At 55.3% G+C, this 24338-nt stretch overlaps 1 protein-coding gene across 15 annotated transcripts in view; it reads right to left on the reverse strand.

The window, feature by feature from the left end:
* Nucleotides 1–2540: 2540 nt before the first annotated feature.
* The window catches only part of CEP72 (centrosomal protein 72), a 38892-nt gene continuing 17094 nt past the window's right edge, over nt 2541–24338 (reverse strand). For 4 of the 15 annotated variants that reach the window (XM_069556333.1, XM_069556330.1, XM_069556336.1 and 1 more), the window contains 8 exons: nt 22365–22543; nt 20863–21027; nt 14944–15218; nt 13014–13152; nt 12356–12552; nt 5389–5515; nt 4592–4703; nt 2541–3528 (listed from right to left, as the gene is read on the reverse strand). In XM_069556333.1, coding sequence (XP_069412434.1) covers nt 3315–3528; nt 4592–4703; nt 5389–5515; nt 12356–12552; nt 13014–13152; nt 14944–15218; nt 20863–21027; nt 22365–22543 — 1408 coding nt within the window. In that variant the 3' untranslated portion in view covers nt 2541–3314. Of the gene's footprint in view, nt 3529–4294; nt 4416–4541; nt 4704–5388; nt 5516–12054; nt 12206–12355; nt 12553–13013; nt 13153–14943; nt 15219–20862; nt 21028–22364; nt 22544–24338 lie in introns of all 15 variants that reach the window. The other 11 variants (XR_011445959.1, XR_011249669.1, XM_069556334.1 and 8 more) reach the window with 7 other exon arrangements.

The raw sequence follows: 24338 nt of genomic DNA on the forward strand, positions 1-24338 counted from the left end.
TCACAGCACAAACGCCCGGAGCAGCCCCGGATGCGGCTGATGGCGCCCTCAGGAGTGACATAAAGTAAGGGAGGTTTTGGATTGTAACGGGCGGGGGTGGGGTGGTGGGGGTGGCGCACCACAGGGAGTCACATGCTCAGAGTTCGTGTGTGGTGTCAGCCATGCTGATCAAACACACAAGCATGCTGTGATGCCCCCATACTGGAACAGGGCACACAGCGTCCACACTTGCAGAGGCGAAGATGTGAGCGATAGAAAACCATCCAAACACAGCAACACCAGAGAAGAAAAATCACGAGAACAAGCAGCGCAGGGCGAGACGGCCGACCCAAACCAAAGCCTGTCGGTCACATCCGCTGGTTACAGAAACACACCAGAACAGGCTGCAGCACCACCCGGCTCGGGAGGGCGCAGGAGGGAGTGGGGCCTCTGCCCACAGCCAGGCTCGCCAGGGTCTGGGTCAGGGGCCAGAGGAGCCCCCGGGCGTGCAAGGACAGGCCTATAGAACAAGGGGGAAAAGCCGTGCGGCCGTCCCCAAGCGTGAGGAGAGTGTCTTATTAATAGAGTCCATCCATTCACAATGGCAGGTTCTTAGCAAACCAGCAACAGAAGGAGCAAGGCCAAAAACCTATTTCAAATTTGTCGGAGAAATGGTGAAAGCCTTGCTTGATTCTGTATCAAGACAGGCGCCCTCTACAGCTGGCCACGCATAATCCACACTGCGCCAGATGAGCCTGCCGGCGTGGAAAAGCACAACTCGGAGCAAAACCCAAACGAGCGCATACAGGAATACCCAGAGGGACGGCGTGGAACAGAGAGAAGAACCATTTCTCACGGAGCTACGCCTGTCCTAGGAAGGTCAGTACACCTACAGAAGACTGGTCAGAGTCTAACAAGACTGCTGAGTATAAAGTTAATATACCAAAAGGTCAATCATATTTCCATATAATGAAACAAACACATTTTTAAAATATATCTGTTAGATATGGCATCACAGAATAAGAAAAACCTGGGAATAAACAAGAGGTAGAGACGACCTCCACGGAGAAAAGCACAGAACTGTAATCAGAGGAGGTCTGGTCAGCGGACACAGACCCTAGAGTCTTGGCCTCTAAGACCCAATCTTACCTGTGTCCATTCTTTCCAAGTGACAATGCGGTCTCAGACAGAACCCCAGCTGCACCAGCTGATTCTAAAGTTCATGAAATTCAAAGGGTCACAAGCAGCGCAAACGTCCTGAGAGCGGATGGGAGGCTCTGGCCTGCGGCTGTGGTGCTGCTCAGGGACGGACGGGATAGCGTGGGAAGCAGACACAGAAACCACTCTGATCAAGCGGCCGTGCGAGTGATGACGCTGGGCAACTGGACCTACATGGAGGGACCCTGGAGCTGGGCCGACACGCACACGTGCGCGCAGTCAGCTCTGGGGAGCATGTCTAAAACTCAGAGCTGTGCACGCTTTCAAAAGACACACGCAGTGTGTTGTGATAACCACAAACAAAAATCATCGTGGAAAAGACTGATTAATTGCCTCCTATTCAATTTTCTCTTCCTCAAAAGACACCATTAAAATGTGAAGACTAGAAAGAGCTATTTGCAAACATATTCCATAAAGTACTAGTATCCAGAATTATAAATAACTCCTACAAATAAGTTAGAGACAGAACCTCCCGTAGGAAAACAGAAGGCTTGAAGAGGCCCTCTGGAAACCCAGGTGCTCGCCTGGGACAGGGCGGAGGCGGGGCGCATGATTGCCTCTGGGAGAGAGGCGGGGCGCAGGGGTGCGGGCTCTGGGAGGGAGGCGGGCGCAGGGGTGTGGCCTCTGGGAGGGAGGCGGGCGCAGGGGTGTGGCCTCTGGGAGGGAGGCGGGCGCAGGGGTGTGGCCTCTGGGAGGGAGGCGGGCGCAGGGGTGTGGCCTCTGGGAGGGAGGCGGGCGCAGGGGTGTGGCCTCTGGGAGGGAGGCGGGCGCAGGGGTGTGGCCTCTGGGAGGGAGGCGGGCACAGGGGTGTGGCCTCTGGGAGGGAGGCGGGCACAGGGGTGTGGCCTCTGGGAGGGAGGCGGGCGCAGGGGTGCGGGCTCTGGGCCTCTGGGAGCTAGGGAAGCTGCCAGTGGGAGCAGGGCCGGCAAGGGCCCCCAGACCGGCTGGCAGGCGTGTCAGCTGCCTCAGCACCGCCGTTCCCCGGGACCCGAGGTAAGGCTGTTCAGTATACGATTGATGAGTCACATGAAACGTGAACATATGGGAAATAAAACCTTTACAAGAAAGGCTTCTTTCCTTTATATAAAAGACCAAGTGGAATTTTAGAACTAAGAAATATACAATCTCTGAAATTAGAAATTCACTCTACAAGCCCACAGCGCATCAGGCAGGTGGCGGAATGGGCAGTGAGCTGCGCCGGACGGGAGAGGCTGAGAACGAAGGAGGAGACGGCCTGAGTGCAGGGAAGTGGGGGCCGGACCCGGAGTTTGAGGGGGCAGCATGGAGTCCCAGGAAGGCAGGCGGGAGGCTGGGCCAGGTGAGAAACGCCAGGAAACAGTGGCTGAAACTTTCCCACATTTGATGAGAAATACAAACTCAGGTTTCCAAGAAGCGCAACAAAATCCAAACCAGAAGCAAGCTAACAGCATGGTGATAATCTCCTACAGGCTGAAAATGGACTCATGCTAAAGTCGTTAAATTAAAAAAAAAAATCTGATGATGACCCCCCCTCCCCCAACTTCCCCGCGAAGTTACAAATACAAAGCGCGACCTGAAGGTGGGCGACACTCCCCGCGGGGGACCCACACAGCCCCCATCTCCACGTGCAGCTCTGGCCTAAAATCTACCACAGGCCCTTTCAGCAGATCACGTCATTTCACCAAAGACAGCAAGAGTCCCATGAGATACGTTTCCAAACTCAAAATCTAGCTCTGTGCTCTGTTAGGATGTAATTCTCAGAAATGCCTGCGAACAAGAGCTGGCGCTCGAGCAGGCATTCCCCTGCGGACGCCAGCTCTGCAGACAACAGGCTCACAGCCCTGAGGGCTCCTTGCATACAGTCTCGGTCCTAACAGCTCCTGCTCGTCAACCGTGGAGCACAGCTTATTCCATAACAGAGTTCCTTGTGAAGGTCAGTTACAATGAGAGCCGCTTTCCAGAACGTGTTTATTAAATAAGGTTGCCTGGTGCACAGTAAATTATTTTCTTCAATCGTCCTAAAGAGCTGCTTTCTTGCACGTTAGGCAGGAACATGCAACATCTTCTTTTCCTCAAGATAGCTGATGAAAAAGTAGAGATCTGACTGACACGCGAAGGGCGAGGATGAACCTGTCTTTCTAGGGCGTCTCGGGCCCTGAAGACACAGCGGAAAGGGGCTCACAGGGCGCGCGGCGGGGTGGCGGGCGCGCACCCCGGGGGCTGCCGGGGGCCCGCGCCAGGGTCTTCTTGAGCTCCTTGTAGCTCCAGTGCAGCTGCTCCACCTCGGCCTGGTGCTGCGCGCGCGCCTGGCCCAGCTCCTGCAGCAGGCGCTCGTTGGTGCTGACCAGAGAGCTGCGGGGCAGGGGCAGCGCTCAGCCCGGAGCTGCGGCCCCGCCTCCCCTGCCGCTGCCCCCGCCCCTCCGGCGGGTCTCCTCGGCCCGGGGCTGGTGGGTGCCCCACTGGCCTGTGAGCTCAAGGAGCAGGGAGGGCCCTTAGCACTGACAGCTCTGCTCCATTTCTAAAAAAGGCTCAAAGACGGAGACACTTCTAATTCCTGCTCAAACACAATTCTGATGTGGACACAGTAAACTGGAAGTCCTGATTCTGGGTCACTGGGGCCGTCTTTAACTCTGGAGGGGTCTTGGGAGGAGGGTGGGGCTGGACACTGCCAACCCCGGCCCGGCGCTGACTGAGGGCCTTCGTGGCACCACGAGGGACCAATGGCACAGGGCTGTGTTCTCCACAGAGCTGCCCCCAGGGACACACCCTGTCTGCCAGGACAGCAGAGGGCCAGGTGGATGCCCGTGCTGCCCGCGGCTCCCGGAGGCACTGCAGCCCCGCCTGTCCACTCCGGGCCGTGGCGCCCTGTGGCCGGGACCTGCCTGGCCCTCCCCCCTGGGTCAGGGGCTGGGTGGGCCCGAGACCAGGGCCCTCCACCCCCACAGGGTCATGGCCTAACTCCACTGGCCGCAGGGGAGCTGCGGAGACCTCGGCCAGACAGTGGGCAGGGGCAGGGGAGCAGAGGATGGGGGAGAGCGCCACCCGCTGGCCTCCTCCGGGCCAGCATCCCCTCTGCAGACAGACCCCACCCACTCTCCCCACAGGTCTCTTCACAAACCCTGGGCCAGGGAGTGAGGTGGGATCTCCACTTTCCTGGCGAACAGTCGAGAATCACGCCAGGGCCCGCGTGCAGGCCACCAGGCACCACCCCCTGCCCTGGAGGCTGCAGCAGGCGGGGCCTCGCTGCTCGGGGGCGGGGCCTCGCTGCTCGGGGGCGGGGCCTCGCTGCTCGGGGGCGGGGCCTCGCTGCTCGGGGGCGGGGCCTCGCTGCTCGGGGGCGGGGCCTCGCTGCTCGGGGGCGGGGCCTCGCTGCTCGGGGGCGGGGCCTCGCTGCTCGGGGGCGGGGCCGCGGCACCTGTGGCTCTCCTGCAGCATCTGCGTGAGCTCCTGGATCTTGTCGTAATGCTCCAGGTGCTGCTTGAGCTCCACGAGCTCGCCCGAGAGCCGCTTCACGCTCGCCTGGAGTCCTGACGGGACAAGGGTGGCCGTGCTCAGGGAAATCACTCACTCCTGTGCTGGGAGACTAGATGATTCTAGGGTGTCAGTGAGCATGGGGAATGTGGGGCGAGGTCATTGGGGTGGACAGCACGGCCCCCTCGTCCCACCCAGGCCCAGGGCCAGTCCTGCTGGGACGAAGTCCCGGACCCCACCCTCTGGACACCCCTGAGGGGCACGTGTGCCAGAAGCAGAGGAGGGCAGAGAGGGCTGGATCTGCTGGACGGGCTAGCCTTCAGGGAGAGCCCGGAGCCAACATAGTTGGGGTGAAGGTCGGGTGGGGGGGTCGTGCTCATACCTGGGATGCGTTTGCCCGGCGGGCCTCTGGGAGGCCAGAACGGAGCAGGTGCTCCAGCTGAAGCCCCCGGGGGACCCTGCGATGCCTCACCAACCCCAGGGCAGGCTGTACCCCAACTCCCAAGTCCCAAGGGCATGCCTATAAAACTGGCAAAACAGAACCCAAGAGACGGGAGAGAGGAAAACAGCATCGACCTGGGTGCAGACGAGGCCATGAGCGAGGGGCGCCGGGGAGGGTCCTGCAGCCTCCTGGGGTCAGCGGGCAGGCCCTGCGCATGCCTACCCAGACGCACTCACAGCTCCCACCAGCCTGGGCCCAGTGACACGGGGACGCACACACGGCGAGAGCTGCAAGCTCACCGGAGATCTGCAGGTTCAGCGCAGACGGAGCGTCAGCGGTCCTCACATCTTTCTTCATGCTGAACAAAAGCGACTTCAAGCTACTGCTCTCCTCCAGAGATCTGTCCAGATGCTGCCTCAGGTAATCCTGGACAGAACAACACACGCAAACAGGTCAAACTCTGCCCACTGCACTGGTACAAAGCCGGCACCCAGGTCCGTTTGCCTGGATGCACAGGGTAACGGGGTGCCACCTGCTCATCCGTCCAAGCCTCCAGATCCGTGGTCCTGCTTCCAGGCCGCTCTGCCCAGAGAGACGCCACGGGAGCCGCTGGTGCAGATGCCCAGCGGCTGCCGGTGCTATGTCACTGCCTTCACGCACCCTCTAAAGCAAGGCTGTGTGTGGCCTCTCTGTCTTGATAAAAGTGAGCACCAGACGTTTCTGACACTTGTCTCCAGCAACCTCATGGCTGCCGTCCCTCCTGTTCTACAAATGAGGGGACGGAGCAGAGGGTGCTCTCGCCCTGGAAGGCGCCCCCTTTAAGCGGGCCAGCCCACCACACACACGACACACCGAAGCCACAACGTGCACCCTCAGGGTGGCCTTCCGCCTGGGCACCCTTGTCGGCAGCTGTCGCGGGGTGGCTCCTGGGCCTGCCTGGAGTAAGTGCAGAGGACCCACACAGAGGATCCACCCCCATGACCTCAATGGAGGGCCCACACTCCCTTGAGCCTTGGAGGTGACCACAGCCCCAAGTTACGGCCTGATGGCAACTTCAGGAGACCCCGAGTCAGCCGCGTTGGGCCCTGACTGGAGGCCACGCGGGGAAGCATGTGTTGTCTGAGGCGTGGCCAGCTGGTAGCTTCCTGGGCTGCAACAGACAAGCTGACACAGAGGCTTGGCACCCGCTGCCACCCCCTAGCCCCCGCTCTCAACCACGGGCAGAAACCAAATGCTTCTGCATGGCCAAGGAAACCAGCAACAAAACGCAAAGCCAGCTGATGAACTGGAAGAAAAATATCTGCAAACCATTTATCTAATAAGAGGTTAACATAAAAGATACATAAAGAACTCACACAACTCAACAGTGAAAAACCATGATTTAAAAATGGGCAGAGGATCTGAACAGACATCTCTCCAAAGCATAGAAGTAGCCAATAGGAACATGAAAAGATGCTCAGCATCACTGATCACCAGGGAGACGCAGCTCAAAGCCACAGTGAGGTATCCCTACCCTTGTCAGGACGACCGTCATCAGAAAGACGAGTACAGCAAGTGCTGCTGAGGGTGCGGGGGAGGGGAGCCCTCCTCTGCTACTGGGGGGATGTAAGCTGGTATAGCCACTAAGTAAAATCGTATGGAAATTCCTCAAAAAGTTAAAAACAGGGCTACCAGATAAAGCAATTTCACTTCTGGGTATTCATCTGAAGAGAACAAAAACACCAATTTGAAAATATATGCACACCTCCATCTTCACAGAAGCATTACTCACAATTCCCAAGATATGGAACAACCTAAGTGTCCATTAACAGATGAATAGATAAAGACGTGGTATATAAATACAATGAAGAAAACAAATACCACATGACCTCACTCATACATGAGAACTACAAGGACAACAAAAGAAGTGAAGCTCATGGATGTAGAGGACTTGGTAATTGCCAGAGACAGAGGACAGGGTGGGAGAAGTGGGTCAATTGTTCTGGTTTTCTAGTTTAAATCAACTGAATTTTTAAAAAATGCTACTGCAAAGAAAAGGCAGAGGTTGTTAATTAAATAAAAACAAAAGACCCAAGTGTATGCTGCCTAGAAGGAACCCACCTTAAGTGTAAGCACTGAGACAACACTAACGTTAGGCTACGCGGACATCAGACAAAGCGGAGTAAGACAGCAAGCACGAGTGGGCACCAAGGGGAAAGCGGGAGGGGAAGGGCGGCACACCAGGGCCCGGACGGGAGTGACACGGTAGTGGGGGTCAGGCGACAGCGCCGCACGGGGGGAGAGGCAGAGAGGGGCCTGGAGGGCGCACATGGGACGGCAGCGCCCAGAGGACTCTCGCTGCTGGACACACGGGTCCCCATGGCAGCTCGCCCACACACGCGGGCACAGCCGCGGGCCCGGGCGCAGGGTGACCAGACTCACACCGCCAGGCAGCCTAGCTCCAGCGCCCACACACTCACCCTGACGACACCCGAGCCTGACCGCAGCAGCAATTATAGTATGCGAATCCAATCTGCTTCCGTTATAAACTATAAATAAAACTGAAATAACCGAACACTCTGAACAGTCCCCGTACCATTACACTGAACCGTGATCATCGGAGGCGAAAGCTGCTCACACTGAACGCACGTCGGTCTCCCTTCCTCCGGCACGCCTCCGCACAGAGGAAGTGTGTTTCAGTGATGAGAGCTCCAGGGTCAACGTGGTCCGACTAACAGGACTGCCAGCCATGCTCAGAGCCCTGGACTGACCGCTGCAGAACCGCCACTCTGCCTGGGCCCACAGCTCCCCCACCTCCCGCTGAGGGTGGCCACCGGCCTACCCTCTGCTTCTGTAAACTCAACTCTCAGGTCCCAGGTACGAGATCATGGGGGTTTTCTTTCCACGTCTGACTAACTTTACTTGGACAACGCCCTCAAGGTCCATCCAACATGACCAACTCAACGGACACGAGTTTGAGCAAGCTCCAGGAGATGGGGAAGGACAGGGAAGCCTGGTGTGCTGCAGCCCATGGGGTTTCGAAGATTCAGACATGACTGAGTGGCTGAACAGCAAAAGCTGAATAACTGGAGTAGCAAATGGCAACCCTCTGGTATTCTCAGCTGGAAAATTCCGAGGACAGAGGAGCCTGGCACATTACCATCCACGGGGCTGCAGAGAGTCAGACATGACTGAGCATGTGCATGGGACAAAGCTGAGTAGCGCCCACTGTATACGCTCATCACCTTGATCTACGTGTCCATCGCAGGCCTCAGGCTCTCAAATCTAGGCCACTGTGAGTATGCTGCTGCTGCTGCTGCTAAGCCACTTCAGTCGTGTCCGACTCTGTGTGACCCCACAGACGGCCCCACCAGGTTCCCCCATCCCTGGGTTTCTCCAGGCAAGAGCACTGGAGTGGGGTGCCATTGCCTTCTCCAATGAATGGAAGTGAAAAGTGAAAGTGAAGTCACTCAGCCGTGTCTCATGACCTCAGCGACCCCATAGACGGCCCCACCAGGTTCCCCCATCCCTGGGATTCTCCAGGCAAGAGCACTGGAGCGGGGTGCCATTGCCTTCTCCGGAATATGCTGCATAAGATCCTGATTTCACCTCCTTTGGATAAACACACAGGAGCGGGATTGATAGAGCATATGGTAGTTGAATCCTGAATATTCACTGAAGGACTGATGCTGAAGCTGAAACTCCAATCCTTTGGCCACCTGCTGCAAAGAGCTGACTCACTGGAAAAGACCCTGATGCTGGGAAGGATTGGGGGCAGGAGAAGGGGACGACAGAGCCTGAGATGGCTGGATGGCATCACCGACTCGACGGACCGGAGTTTGAGCAAGCTCCGGTAGACGGTGAGTGACAGGAGCCTGGTGTGCTGCGGTCCATGGGGTCGCAGCGCAGGGCACGACTGAGCGCCTGAACAGCATCACAGCTCCAGGGCTGACTTTCTGAGGAATCCCTGTACCGTTTTCTGGTGTCTGCACCGAGTTACATTCCCACCCACGGAGCACAAGGGCTCCCTCGTCTCCACACCCTCCACGTGCTGTCTCTTTTGGCGAAAGCTGTTCTGCAGGTGTGCGGTGGTGTCTCGCTCTGGTTCTGACTTGCACTTCCCTGGCGATTAGTGATGCTGAGCATCCTTTCCACATGTCTGTTTGGCCACACCATGTGGCTTGTGGGATTGTAGTTCCCGGCTGGGGACTGAACCCACACCCCTCAGCGGAAGTAGTCCTAGCCGCTGGACTGCCAGGGAGCTCCCTTCCAGGAGTTTTATAGTTTCAAGTCTTATACTTAACTCTTTAGTCCGTTCTGGGTTGGATTTTGTGTGTGCTGCTAAGACAAGGGTGCAGGTTCACCTTCTGCATGTGGACACCAAGTTTTTCCAACACCATTTACCGCAGAGATCCCTCTTTCACCATGGCGTGTCCCTGCTGGTTCTGCCGAAGACCAGTGGCGTCTACGTGAGGGCTTCCTTCGCCCTCAATTCTGTTCCAGCAATCTGTCCCTGCTTTCATGCCAGCACCATGCTATGTGACTACCACAGCTTTGTAACATAATTTCAAACTAGCAAGTGTGATGCCTGAAAAGTGATCTTTCTCAAGCTTGCTTTGGTGATTTGGGGTCTTTGTAGAACTAGAAAAGGAAGAACACAAGTGATAAGAAACACACAGACTTTAGAACTGTCTGCCCTGCTTCTGTGGAAAGCGCCATGGAATTTTTACAGGGATTGCACTGCACCTGTGACAGTCTTTTGCTTAAGGTCTTTGGCCTTCCTGGTTAAGCTTGCCCGTAACTGCTTCATTCTTTCTGACACTATGAATGGGATTGCTTTGGAGTGGTCACTGGTGTCAAGAAACAATCTCTGTTATGCTCTGTACCCTGCAACTCCACTGAATTTATTCTAATTTTCTCTTGTGGTGTCTTTAATGTTTACATCATTTACAAGCAGAGGTGACTTTACTTCTTCCTTTCCAATCTGGATGCCTTATATTTCCTTTTCTTGTCCACTTGCTCTTGCTAGTATACCTGACCCCTGAACACGGCGGATGGAGAGGGTAGGGGTGCCAACTCTCCTTGCAGCTGAAAATCCACAAATAATTTATAGTCAACTTCCCAAATCTGCAGTTCTGTATCCAAAGATGCAACCAACTTCCAACTGCACAGGATTACTGTATCTACTGGGCTTTGCAGGCAGTGTGGTGGCGAAGAGTCTGCCTGCCGAGGCAGGAGGCACAAGTACTACCCCTGGGCCGGGAAGGCCCCGGAGGAAGCGGCCACCCTCTCCAGTATTCCTGCCTGGACAGGGCAGCCTGGCAGGCTATAGTCCATGGGGTCACAAAGAGTCGGGACACAGCTGAGTGACTGAGCACAGCACATATACTAGTTACTAATAAAAAATGTGCATATAAATGAATCCATGTAGTTCAAACCCACATTGCTCAAGTGCCAACTGTCCTTCCAGTAGAAGAGACGATATGAGTGGACATCCTTGTCTCACACTGGATCTTAGAGGAAAAACTTTCAGTTTTCTCCACTGACCATGAGGCTGGCTAAGGGCTTCTCATAAACAGCCTTTACCATGCTGAGGCATTTTCTTTTACACCTATTTTGTTGAGCTTTTTTTTAAAATCACGAATGGATGTTGACCTTGGTCAGATGCTGCCCCTGCGTGAACTGGGCTGACAGTATTTCTCTCTCCCCATGTGCTGACGTCTGTGTGTGCACAGTCCCCTCAGGGTGTCTCTCTCCCCCTGTGCTGACGTCTGTGTGTGCACAGCTCCCTCAGGGTGTCTCTCTCCCCATGCGCTGACGTCTGTGTGTGCACAGCCCCCTCAGGGTGTGTACAGCCTTCTCACTGTGCTGCCGCACTGGGGATGCCAGCCTTCTGCTGAGTCTCGGATCCATTAACACGGTGTGTCTGCGTATGGTAAGCCAGCCGTGCTCCCCAGGGGCAACCCCGCAGGCTGTGGACAGTGTTGGGTGCAGCCCGGGGTGCCAGCCTTCTGCTGAGTCTCGGATAGCAGTCTGTACTTTCTCTTCTTGTGAAGTCTTTGCTTTGGTGTCCAGGTAATGCTGGCTTCATGAAACAGTGTGAAAGGAGGCTCCCTGCTTCTATTTTCTGGAAAAGTTTGAGAAGGATAAGTATTCATTTTTCTTTGAGTATCTGGTAGAATTCAGCCATGAAGCCATCTGGTCCTTCTTAAGAAGTTGGTTACTGTTCCATCTTATCTGTCATTGACCTATTAGGCTTTATTTCTTCTTGACACAGCCTTAGTAGGTTGTATGTTTCATGGAATTTATCCATTTCTTCTAGGTTCTCCAAAATGCTTGTAAATAATCATTCCTTGACCTCATTTCTGAGGCATTCACTGTAATGTATCCACTTTCAATTCTGATTTTGAGTCTTCTGTCTTAGTCTACCTAAGAGTTTTTTGTGTCTTTTCAAAATCCAACTCAGCTTTGCTAATTTTCCCTGTTGTTTTCTACTCTCTCCTTATTTCTACTCTGATCTTTATTGTTTCCTTCCGTTTCCTTTGGGTTTAGCTTCCTCTAGCTCCTCAAGTTGTGAAGTTAGGTTGTTTATTTGCTATTTTGAGACCTTTTCTCCTCTTCAGCGCAGGCATTCATGAATGATGGTCTCATGGTGAAGTCACAGGGCTCGAGGGGGGCCTGTCCCAGCGCAGGCATCCACGAATGATGGTCTCATGGTGAAGTCACAGGGCTCGAGGGGGGCCTGTCCGGCCGGAGCTGAGCTCCACTGCCAGGTCCATACCACGCTGGCTCTGGCTGCCCAATGGTGCCACCTGGTGGTGGAGCTGTTGCAGGTCCCACAGGACCCCCCGGTGTCATGCTGGCTGGGGCGGGCAGGACAGCAGCAGGGACCCGGGTCACCCAGGTCCCTGGAACCTCCTCCCCAGTGGTCTCGGAGCCTGGGCCAGGGGACACCGAGAGCAGAGGCCCCCCAAGCCCAGCCTCACCTCCCGCCTCTCTCAGAGCAGAACAAGGCTGCTGGGGCCGGCAGAGTTGGGCCGGCAGCAACGCAGACATCTGCAGCCACTGTCATGAGGGTCCTGCAGCGAGCGCCAGGCCGCTCTCCTCCAGGGCAGCTGGCGTCCTGGACGGGGAAGCCTGGTGGAAGAGGGGGTTCATGCTCTGCAAAGGCAGGAGGGGCCCCAGGGTTGTGCCTGACAGCTGTCAGGGGAAGCAGAGTTGAGAAGCTACGCTCATTCTGTGATGTCAAGACTGTTCTTGCCCCTACTGAGAATAAATGGAACAAACCATCTCCTTCCGAGTGTCGCTGAGTTCCAGCACCACCTCAGTCATCTGCATGCCGTACTGTTGCTGCAGCTCAGCAAGGCGACTGTGCAAAGACTTATTTTCCAGAGTCAGGGAGCTAATTTCTTCATTCAGAGTTGTCGAAGTGTCCTGAGTGGTTGTAAACTCTTGAACAGATGACAAAATGTGTCTCGCCTGAGCTAGAAGAGAGAATGTCGAGAGAGTAAGTGTAGACAGAACATGCTCAACGCATTTTGAAAAATACAGGCTGCACACCTCGAAACACTGACAGGCATGAAGACGAGAAAAGGGACATGCATGCCACTGAAATGACCTCGTCAGGCCTGTTTACCCCCAGGTGTGGACGGGGACGACCCGCAGACAGCAACGGCTCTAGGGACCTAGAGGGAGGAGGAGCCAGCGTTGCTGGCTGCCGGTGCCTTCCAGGGGGCTGGGCACCAGCAGGCGGGCAGCAGCAGCCACCGGCCACTGGCGCCTCCTTGTCTGCTCCTCCCGAGCACCCAGACACCGTGAGCAGGGCCCTCGGGATGCCCCCGCAGCCCAGAGGGCAGAGAGGCCGGGGACAGGTCCAGCGAGGCCAGGGGACCAGGGCCCAGCAGTGGGCACAGGCGCCGGCATGCTGCACGCTGGGCCAACTTACCAAGGAAGGCTTCGCTGCTGTGCAAGGACCTGTGGCCACTCCAGTGCCTATCCACCAGGTCGAGGAGCGCTTCCAGAACCAGCGCCTCCAGGGTGGCCTTCTTCCCGGGCAGCGCGGCGGAGTGCGATTTGGGACACGCCTGCCCAGAGACAAACCCCCCTTGGCTCCCGTGCCCAACCCAGTGGGTGCAATGCAGTGTCAGGCTGCCGCCCCGTCCGCTGCCTACGCCGTGGAGGAGGGTCACGCTGCGCACACCTGCAGGCACGGTGCGTGGGACTCGCCTCCCTGCCCCTGCATGCCTGTCCATGTCTGGGGGGCGGGGAAACCATCCCTCAGCGGGAGGAACGGCTGAGTTGTGGCCTGTGTCAGTCAGAGGCTGGTCAGGCTGGGCCCTCCTGACCAGCCCCCGCCACTCTTGTGGGGTGGGGAGGAAACAGTCTCGGCCCGAACGCTCACTGGAGCCCGGTGGCCTGGAGTAGACCAGTGCACACGGGACCAGAGGGAGGGCTGGCTGGGCTGGTGCAGCAACAAGCTGCCGGGCAGAGCCTCGTGGCCCCACCCGGCCCCAGCCACGCTGGGCCCACAGCCACAGGCATTTCCATCAGAGCTCACTTTTCTTCCCTTTAGAAATCATTTCATCAGTTTTAAGGGATTACTGCAGAAAGGGAGCTGGCTCCTATCCGCCGGCTCACTTTCTGAGTGTCCAGGGAACATTTCCTGAGAAGCAGGGATTTAGCGAGTCAATACCAGCAAGGCCAGAGCTGGGATGAGGCCTGGTGCCCTCACTGTTAGAGAAAGCAAAAGTTTCCTCCCAAAGAGCATCTTGGGACAGCCAGCCAGACCCAGAAGGGGGTGCAGGAGCCACTGGGCCCCTCACTCCCGCCACTCCCCACCCGCGGGAACCCAGGGCTCGGGAACGCACAGGCCCACGAGGGGTCATCGGGCCGGGGCAGCTGTCCCCTGGGGCTGGTCGACGTGCGGACACTGAGGCCAACAGCTGGCCACAAGCAGCAGAGGGTGAGAGCATCCAGGAGCACCGCACCAACACTTCCGTCAGAAGCTGCACCGACGCGGCCTCAGGCGCAGGAAAAGAGCCCAGTGGGGTCAGGCTTCTGCCTCCCACTTGAGGAACCGGGGTCAAGCCCTCTCCAAGACAACCACCTGGGGTCACAGTGCTGGAAGGAGGGGAGCTGCAGGCAGCACCCCCTTGTGCAAAGTCCCAACCCCACAGTGAGTGGGGTCCATCGAGGCGGCTCCATTCGGGGACAGGAAAGCCCCAGCAGAGTCCTGACTCAAGCGAATCTCCATTTTCACTCCTTCCCTCAGCCCAGTGAGAGACGGAAGATGCAGCCAGACCAGCCGTGGGAGCAGACCCCGGCCCGTGGCCTGCGGCAGCCACGAACCACCCAGCACCTACGAGCGCAGCGTCCCTGGTTCTGCTGGTCTCCATTCAGGACCAACCACAGGGGCTCAGCGCCCCCCCAGGCCCTCTCAGCTGGGGTGCTCTCCCCTTCTCTGCCCACGCGGGGCGCTGCGGCAGGGCTGCCCGCTGCCCTATGTCTGCACGCTGGTCTTCACTCGAGCCCCAAACCTTTGAGAACGTCTCAGTCTCCAACTCGGCCATAACAATGGCAGCGAGGCACAGTCTACAACCGCTGTGGGACAATCTGGGGAGAACCTCCTCTCCTGAACCAGGGGAGGCACAGCACACACAGCTGGGACTGCGGTCACGACAGCCCCGGGGGAGCACCAACCGCGGGACCAGCGGCCGTGTGGGCAGCAGGCCCGAGACGACACCTCAAGGCACCCCGCCCCAGAAGGCAGCCCAGAAGGGCATTTTCTAACGGCAGCCGTGACCGCGCCACGGAGACGGGCACGTGAGGGCAGCATCCACTCTGGGGGCTCGGCGAGCACCCTCAGCCCTGCTCACCTCGCTGGCGCTGGGTGGTCTTGGCTGCTCGGGCCCTGGGGTGGCCGAGAGGGAAGAGGCGGCCTGGCCCCAGGCCTCCGAACCGCTCCTCCGGCTCACACTCAGGCTCCCCTCCAGAGAGCTGAGACAGGCCTCCTCCGCAGGTGCCTGGAACCTCCCGCCAGGCATCCTCCGCTTCCTGTACTTCTCAGGAGCAGGTAAGGGGTTTAACATCTTTTGTGTCAACACACTGGACTTCTGAGAAGACGCGCCTGAGTCCTCGGTCTCCGTGGAGTCTGTAACAGAGAAGCGGGCAGAGCCCTCACCACGGGCTCCCGGGGCTCAGGGACCAGTGCTGCAGCTGTGTGCGCACAAATACGGGAAACTAACCGGCAAGTGGCAAACTGGCCAATCACTGTGTCTTCCTGCCAAAGCTCTGTGTAACAGACTGGGCCAACTGGCTCTGTGAGCGGACAGGCCACTGCTCTCTGGCCGCCTGGGTCAGAGACCACCTGGACATCAAGGCCCCCCGGCTCCACGTCCGTCACCAAGTCCACCTGACCAGTGTCAGCGGGCCACCACCACCCCCTTGCCAGGACTGGTCTGACTCACACTCAGAGGGACCCAGCCCCCGCCTTCCACAACCCAAAGGCACACCAGTCACTCTCCATGCTGCTCGGCCCACTATGTGACACGGCCCCACTTCCCCCTGACCTGCAGCAGCCTGGGGCTTCTGCACGAGCCCACGCCCCACCGCGCCCCACTATGCCCCACTACACCCCAGCGTGTCTGGCCACCAGGAGCCAGCAGAGCAAGCCGCCTGGGACTGAGGGTGACCCCACAGAAGTCCAGTCTGAACACTTCAAAGCTCCAGGACAGACTATGGAAACTGAGAACATGTTCCTGCTCACAAGCATCTGAGATGTGACATTAAGATACTCCACGTGCGCTGGATGGACCTGGACCAGAACACGCACACATGCACCCCCACGTGAATCCGTGTGAAGGGACACACGTGAGATCTCACGACACAAAGCACATGAAGCGAGAGGCCGTGACTGCGGGCCACGGGCGCTAGGCAGGCACCGCCACGACCCGCGCTGCCTCCAAGGTCCCCACGAGCTCACCTGGATGAAACTCAGGAAGGGACCAGGTTTGCTCTCACTCGGGAGGTTTCTGATGCCTTTTCCACGTTCATGCAAACAACACTCTCAATTAACTTGTTTAGTTTCCCTCGTCTTGGTGTCGTTCAGTTGCAAAGTTGTGTCTGACTCTCTGTGACCCAAAGGATCGCAGCATGCCAGGTTCTTCTGTCCTCCAGAGCAATCTCCCAGACGTTGCTCAAATTCACGTCCATTGAGTCAGTGAGGCTATCTAACCATCTCATCCTCTGCTGCCCCCTTCTCCTTGTGTCTTCAATATTCCCAGCATCAGGGTCATCTCCAATGAGTCAGTTCTTCACATCATCATGTGGCCAAAGTATTGGAGCTTCAGCTTCAGCATCAGTTCTTCCAATTAATATTTAGGGTTGATTTCCTTTAGGATGGACTGGTTTGATCTCCATGCAGTCCAAGGGACTCTCCAGGGTCTTCTCCAGCAACATCATTCAAAGGCATCAATTCTTTGGCACTCTGCCTTCTTTATGGGTCATACCTGAATGGTCTAGTGGTTTTCCCTACTTTATTCAATTTAGGTCTGATTTTGGCAATAAGGAGTTCATGATCTGAGCCACAGTCAGCTCCCAGTCTTGTTTTTGCTAACTGTATGGAACTTCTCCATCTTTGGCTGCAATCTGATTTCGGTGTTGACCATCTGGTGGTGTCCATGTGTAGACTTCTCTTCTGTTGTTGGAAAAGGGGGTTTGCTATGTGTTCTCTTGGCAAAATTCTATTAGCCTTTGCCCTGCTTCATTCCGCATTCCAAGGCCAAATTTACCTGTTACTCCAGGTATTTCTTGACTTCCTACTTTTGCATTCCAGTCCCCTATAACAAAAACGGGTTATAGAGTGCACATCTTTTGGGGTGTTAGTTCTAGGAGGTCTTGTAGGTCTTTATAGAACTGTTCAACTTCAGCTTCTTCAGTGTTACTGGTTGGGGCATAGACTTGGATTACCGGGATACTGAACGGTTTGCCTTGGAGACGAACAGAGATCATTCTGTCGTTTTGAGACTGCATCCAAGTACTGCATTTCGGACTCTCTTGTTGACCATGATGGCTCCTCCATTTCTTCTGAGGGAGTCCTGCCCGCAGCAGTAGATATAACGGTCATCTGAGTTAAATTCACCCTTTCCAGTCCGTTTTAGTTCACTGATTCCTAAAATGTCGACATTCACTCTCCTGTTTGACCACTTCCAATTTGCCTCGATTCGTGGACCTGACATTCCAGGTTCCTGTGCCATTTTGCTCTTCACAGCATCGGACCTTGCTTCTATCACCAGTCACATCCACGGCTGGGTGGTGGTGTTGCTTTGGCTCCACCCCTTCCTTCTTTCTGGAGTTATTTCTCCGCTGACCTCCAGTAGCATATTGGACACCTACCGACCTGGGGAGTTTACCTATCTTTTTGCCTTTTCATACTGTTCATGGGGTTCTCAAGGCAAGAACACTTAAGTGGCTTGCCATTCCCTTCTCCAGTGGACCACGTTTTGTCAGAACTCTCCACCATGACCCGTCTGTCTTGGGTGGCCCTACACAGCATGGCTCACAGTTTCATTGAGTTAGACCAGGCTGTGGTCCACGTGATCAGATTGACTAGTTTTCTGTGACTGTGGTTTTCAGTCTGTCTGCCCTCTGACAGAAAAGGATAAGAGGCGTATGGAAGCTTCCTGATGGGAGAGACTGACTGAGGGGGAAATTGGGTCTTGTTCTGATAAGCATGGCCAAAGTTAAATCTTTAATCCATTTTCCTGTTGATGGGTGGAGTTATGTTCCCTCCCTGTTATCTACCTGGGGCCAAACTAAGAACTGAGAATACACAGAAGAACTGCAGAAAAAAGAGCTTCACGACCCAGATAATCACGATGGTGTGATCACTCCCCTAGAGCCAGACATCCTGGAATGTGAAGTCAAGTAGGCCTTAGAAAGCATCACTACGAACAAAGCTAGTGGAGGAGATGGAATTCCAGTTGAGCTGTTTCAAATCCTGAAAGATGACGCTGTGAAAAGTGCTGCACTCAATATGCCAGCAAATTTGGAAAACTCAGCAGTGGCCACAGGACTGGAAAAGGTCAGTTTTCATTCCAATCCCAAAGAAAGGCAATGCCAAGGAATGCTCAAACTACCACACAATTGCACTCATCTCACACGCTAGTCAAGTAATGCTCAAAATTCTCCAAGCCAGACTTCAGCAATACGTGAACCGTGTGTGAACTTCCAGATGTTAAGCTGGTTTTAGAAAAGGCAGAGCAACCAGAGATCAAGTTGCCAACATCTGCTGGATCTTGGAAAAAGCAAGAGAATTCCAGAAAATCATCATTTCTGCTTTATTGACTATGCCAAAACCTTTGACTGTGTGGATCACAATAAACTGTAGAAAATTCTGAAAGAGATGGGAATACCAGACCACCTGACCTGCCTCTTGAGAAATCTATATGCAGGTCAGGAAGCAACAGTTAGAACTGGACATGGAACAACAGACTGGTTCCAAATAGGAAAAGGAGTGCATCAAGGCTGTATATTGTCACCCTGCTTATTTAACTTCTATGCAGAGTACATCATGAGAAACGCTGGGCTGGAAGAAGCACAAGCTGGAATCAAGACTGCCAGGAGAAATATCAATCACCTCAGATATGCAGATGACACCACCCTTATGGCAGAAAGTGAAGAGGAACTAAAAAGCCTCTTGATGAAAGTGAAAGTGGAGAGTGAAAAAGCTGGCTTAAAGCTCAACATTCAGAAACCTAAGATCATGGCATCCGGTCCCATCACTTCATGGGAAACAGATGGGGAAACAGTGGAAACAGTATCAGACTTTATTTTTTTGGGCTCCATAATCACTGCAGAGGGTGACTGCAGCCATGAAATTAAAAGACACTTACTCCTTGGAAGGAAAGTTATGACCAACCTAGATAGCATATTCAAAAGCACAGATATTACTTTGCCAACAAAGGTCCGTCTAGTCAAGGCTATTGTTTTTCCTGTGGTCATGTATGGATGTGAGAGTTGGACTGTGAAGAAAGCTGAGTGCTGAAGAATTGGTGCTTTTGAACTGTGGTGTTGGAGAAGACTCTTGCGAGTCCCTTGGACCGCAAGGAGATCCAACCAGTCCATCCTAAAGGAGACCAGTCCTGGGTGTTCATTGGAAGGACTGAGGCTGAAGCTGAAACTCCAGTACTTTGGCCACCTCATGCGAAGAGTTGACTCACTGGAAAAGACCCTGATGTTGGGAGGGATTGGGGGCAAGAGGAGAAGGGGACGACCGAGGATGAGATGGCTGGATGGCATCACCGACTCGATGGACCTGAGTTTGGGTGAACTCCGGGAGTTGGTGATGGACAGGGAGGCCTGGCGTGCTGAGACTCATGGGGTCGCAGAGTCGGACACGACTGAGTGCCTGCACGGAGCTGAACCTACAGCGGCAGTAGTGGAGATAATGGCAATCTCCTGCCACGCACACACTGCCACACTCAGTGCCTCCAACCCTGCAGCAGGCCATTGCCGACCCACGCCTCTGCTGGAGACTCCCGGACACTCACGGGCAAGTTTGGGTCAGTCTCCTGTGGGGTCACTGCTCCTTTCTCCTGGGTCCTGGTGCACAAGGTTCTGTTTGTGCCCTCCAAGACTGTTTCCCCGTCCTGTGTGAGTTCTGGCAGCTCTGTGGTGGGGTTCATGGTGACCTCCTCCAAGAGGGCTTGTGCCACACCCAGGCCTGCTGCACCCAGGCCCTGGCCCTGCAGCAGCCCACTGCTGACCCGCACCTCCTCAGGAGACACTCAGACAAAGCTCTGTCTCAGCCTCTGTGGGGGGCTCTGGGCCCTGGTGTGCACAAGGTGTGAGCCCTCCGAGCGTCCCTGCCGGGGATGGGGTTTGATTCTAAATGTGACTTCATCCCTTCTACCATCTTGCTGGGGCTTCTCCTTTGGGTAGAGTTAACCTCCTGGATTACTGGAAAAGGGTGTTCACTATGACCAGCATGTTCTCTTGACAGAACTGTTAGCCCTTCCCCTGCTTCATTTTGTACTCCAAGGCCAAACTTGCTTGTTACTCCAGGTATCTCTTGACTTCCTACTTTGCATTCCAATCCCTTGTGAGGAAAAGGATGTCTTTTTTCAGTGTTAGTCCTAGAAGGTCTTGTAGGTCACCACAGAACCTTTCAACTGCAGCTTCTTTGACATTAGTGCTTGGGGCATAGACTTGGATTACTGTGATACTGAATGGTTGGCCTTGGAAATGAGCAGAGATCATTCCGCCATTTTTCAGACCACACCTAAGTGCTGCATCTTTAATTCTTCTGTTGACTATGATGGCTCCTCCATTTCTTCTAAGGGATGCTTGCCCACAGTAGTAGATAAGACGGCATCTGAATTAAAATTTCCCATTCCCATCCAGTTTAGCTCACTGATTCCTAAGGTGTTAACGTTCAATCTTGCCATTTCCTGCTGACCACAGCCAATTTACCTTGATTCATGGACCTAACATTCAAGGTTGCAATGCAATACTGTTCTTTACAGCATCGGACTTTACTTTCACAACCAGACACATCCACGCCTGAGTGCTGCTTCCCATTTTGCCCGGCTGCTTCATTCTTTGTGGGGCTACTAGGAATTGCCCCCCACCCTTCCTCGTAGCATACTGGACACCTTCCAACCTGCAGGGCTCATCTTCTGGGGTCATGTCTTTTTGCCAGCTTCCCTTTGTAAAGGAGCATCTTCCCTGAACACACCTCAGGGTCACACACACACACAGTCGGGAGAAGACGAGCACAGCACACCGGGGGTCACCTGGGGTGAAGAGCTGCGGGGGGAGCTCGCCGCAGCGCTGGTCCTGCAGCCTCGGCTCCACGCAGCCCGCCCTGGAGCTGCTCCTGCGCCGCTCAGGGCCCTTCCACAGCGAGTCTCCGCACTGGTGCTGGGCTGCCTGAGAGCTCAGTCGGTGCCGCGACTCTGCTGTGTTAAAAACATTTAAAAAGTTTATTCCACTAAAACTTACACTTCCGGTCTCTGACAGTGTAGCATACCTGTCAAGCACACTCCTATGTGGGGTAAACAAGAAAAAAAGCTGGTAACACAGCACTGGCCACCCTGTAAGGAGCATGCGGGCGGCACTGCCCACAGCAGCCCAGGCGAGGGGACCCCGCCCCACATCCAGCGGGAAGCACCATCCAGCCGATGAGTCGGGACAGACACAACGGTCAGCGGATCCAGAGACTCCAGCCACTGAATGGACAACCTTGCAAGGTTGTCTTTGCAATAAATGGCACTGGTACAGCTGGATACACGTTGGGACAGACGGACAACCTGAGCCACCACCTCACACCACAGCCAGAAATTCGCTCGAGAGAGCGGCTCTCAGACCCAAGCGCAGGTCCCCAGGAGGTGGACAGGTCCACGGGAGGAGCGCCCGCAAGCACGACCAGCACGCTGGGAAGTACAACAAGGAAGGGGGACAGGGAGGAGCGGCCTCCCTCAGACAGAACCGCTCCTGGGAGCGCTGCTGAGAAAATGAAGGGCAAGCCACAGGGAGGGCAGAAATCAGAGACAGGCTGTGTTCCACCAGCATAATGGAGTCCGGGGCATCAACACCAAGAAAGGAATGGGGGGGGGGGGGCAGCGGGAGCAAAAACGGCTCAGAAGATGCCATGAGTGCACGAGCAGGCTGCTGGGACTCATCTCCAGGAGATGCGAACTAAAGCCCTCGGTAGACGCCGCCACACGCTCAGGACGGGCGCCGCCCTGGAGGGCCCGACGGGCTCAGGAGGTGGCGGGGAGGCGGAGGCAGGGTGCTGCTGCAGCAGGAAGACCCAGATGCTGTGACTTCACGAAAAGCTCCTGGGACCCACGAGAGAAGCCGCAGCAAAGCAGCTGGAGCTCACACACGCGTCCTGGCGGAAAAGCCAGCACGCGCATGAAGGAGCTCACGTGCCCGCGCTCATCAGGTGTCACCCCCTCACTCACATGCAGCCGGAGCCAGAGGGGAGCCCCCTCGAGGCCGGCGGCGGGGACTCAGCCCCTCCAGCACAGGACGCCTCACGTCTTCGCTACCCCTGCAGCTGACCTGAGAGGGACCTGAGGTTAGAGACTTGCAGTGTGACTGCCTCCACCTAAATATACTGACTCCTCCTGGAACTCCACGATCAAATTACGGATATTACAGGCACAGGACTTCCTGAAGAGTCTACATTTAACAGCAAGTTCTCTTAAAAAGGCAGCGTGAATCCTGAGGCAGCAGACGTCAGCCTCCCAGCCGGGCTGTGCGCCCATCCTCTCGGTGAGGAGCAACCTACCTTGGGAGCTCTGGAGGCTGGCCTCTGACTCCTTCTGGCTGGAACTCATGCCCCCAGGAGGGTTGCTCAGGTCCCACTCACACTCGGCAATGAGGCTCAGGACCGCCTCGTCATCCGCGTCCATGACCAAGCACTTCTTGGCGGAGGAGTCAGTGCCCTTGACTCTGGAGTGATGAGGTCTACAAAGACAAGCAAACTTGGCTCTGGTGCCCCCACTTGCACCCGGCGCCCCACTCGCACCCAGCGCGTGCAGACCCCGGGACACAGCCGCGACACCGCTGACCCTGTCTCAAGGTCTCTGAGGAGGAGCAGCGGGGCCTTCTGCCACAGGGAAAGCGGAGCGAACTCAGCCAGGATGACTGGTCGCCACACCTGGCTTCATAAAAGGGTGGCAGTTCCAGGAAGCCCCCCGTGCGAGGGTCTCCTAGCACTGTGGTATACATGACCAGCAAAATTCAAGGAGGGACTTGCCTGGCAGTCCAGTGGTTAAGACCCCATGCTTCCAATTCAGGGGGCACGAATTCTATCCCTGGTCAGGGAAGCTAAGATCCATATGGACCAACCAAACAACAAAACAACAAGAGAGTTCAAGAACACAGTGTTCCAATGTCGACTCTCACATTAAGTGAATATCTGTCTCTCTCTAGCAAATGAAATGTGAAGCTGTAGAATAGAGGTCCCTCCACACAAAGGCAAACATTCACAGGGACCTAATTTCCAACAAAGGCAGTTTAAGAATCACTCTTCAAAACAGAACTCAGTCACACACTATGAATACTGGCTTTATGTCCCTGATCACACCTAGAGAAGTAAATGACACTCTATTTTCTGGAGCTGAGAGTCTTCCAGGCCCCTGCAGAAAGAAGGGGACTGGGTTCTCCTTCAAGGTCTGCCACAGACACCTGCTGGTGGGCACATGCAGCCTGTTCGGGCCTCTACTGGCACATCTGGATGATAAGGCCACTGCGTCAGATCATCTAAACTCTGCGATAACTTAGTCTCGAGATAATCAAGGCTGGTCAACTGAAAACACGCTCCCCAGGTGGCTCAGTGGTAGAGAATCCATTTGCTGATGCAGAAGACACGGGTTTGATGCCTGGGCTGGAAAGATCCCCTGGGGGAGGAAATGGCAACCCACCCCAGGATTCTTGCCTGGAGAATCCTGTCGACAGAGGGGCCTGGTGGGCTACAGTCCATGGGGTCGCAAAGCGTTGGACATGACTAAGCACACACACAGACTGCGGAACATTGCTGAAACAAAGTAAAGACAACATCAGCTCAGTCCAGTCGCTCAGTCGTGTCCGACTCTTTGCGACCCCATGAACCGCAGCACACGAGGCCTCCCTGTCCATCACCATCTCCTGAAGTTCACTCAGACCCACGTCCATCGAGTCAGTGATGCCATCCAGCCATCTCATCCTCGGTCGTCCCCTTCTCCTCCTGCCCCCAATCCCTCCCAGCATCAGAGTCTTTTCCAATGAGTCAGCTCTTTGCATGAGGTGGCCAAAGTACTGGAGCTTCAGCTTCAGCTTCAGCATCATTCCCTCCAAAGAAATCCCAGGGTTGATCTCCTTCAAAATGGACTGGTTGGATCTCCTTGCAGTCCAAGGGACTCTCAAGAGTCTTCTCCAACACCACAGTTCAAACGCATCAATTCTTCGGTGCTCAGCTTTCTTCACAGTCCAACTCTCACATCCATACATGACCATAGGAGAAACCATAGCCTTGACTAGACGGACCTTAGTCGGCAAAGTAATGTCTCTGCTTTTGAATATACTATCTAGGTTGCTCATAACTTTTCTTCCAAGGAGCAAGCGTCTTTTAATTTCATGGCTGCAGTCACCATCTGCAGTAATTTTGGAGCTTCCAAAAATAAAGTCTGACAGTTTCCACTGTTTCCCCATCTATCTCCCATGAAGTGATGGGACCAGATACCATGATCTTTGTTTTCTGAATGTTGAGCTTTAAGCCAAC

This window comes from Ovis canadensis, chromosome 16, assembly GCF_042477335.2.
Source record: "Ovis canadensis isolate MfBH-ARS-UI-01 breed Bighorn chromosome 16, ARS-UI_OviCan_v2, whole genome shotgun sequence".
NCBI classification, from domain to species: domain Eukaryota; kingdom Metazoa; phylum Chordata; class Mammalia; order Artiodactyla; family Bovidae; genus Ovis; species Ovis canadensis.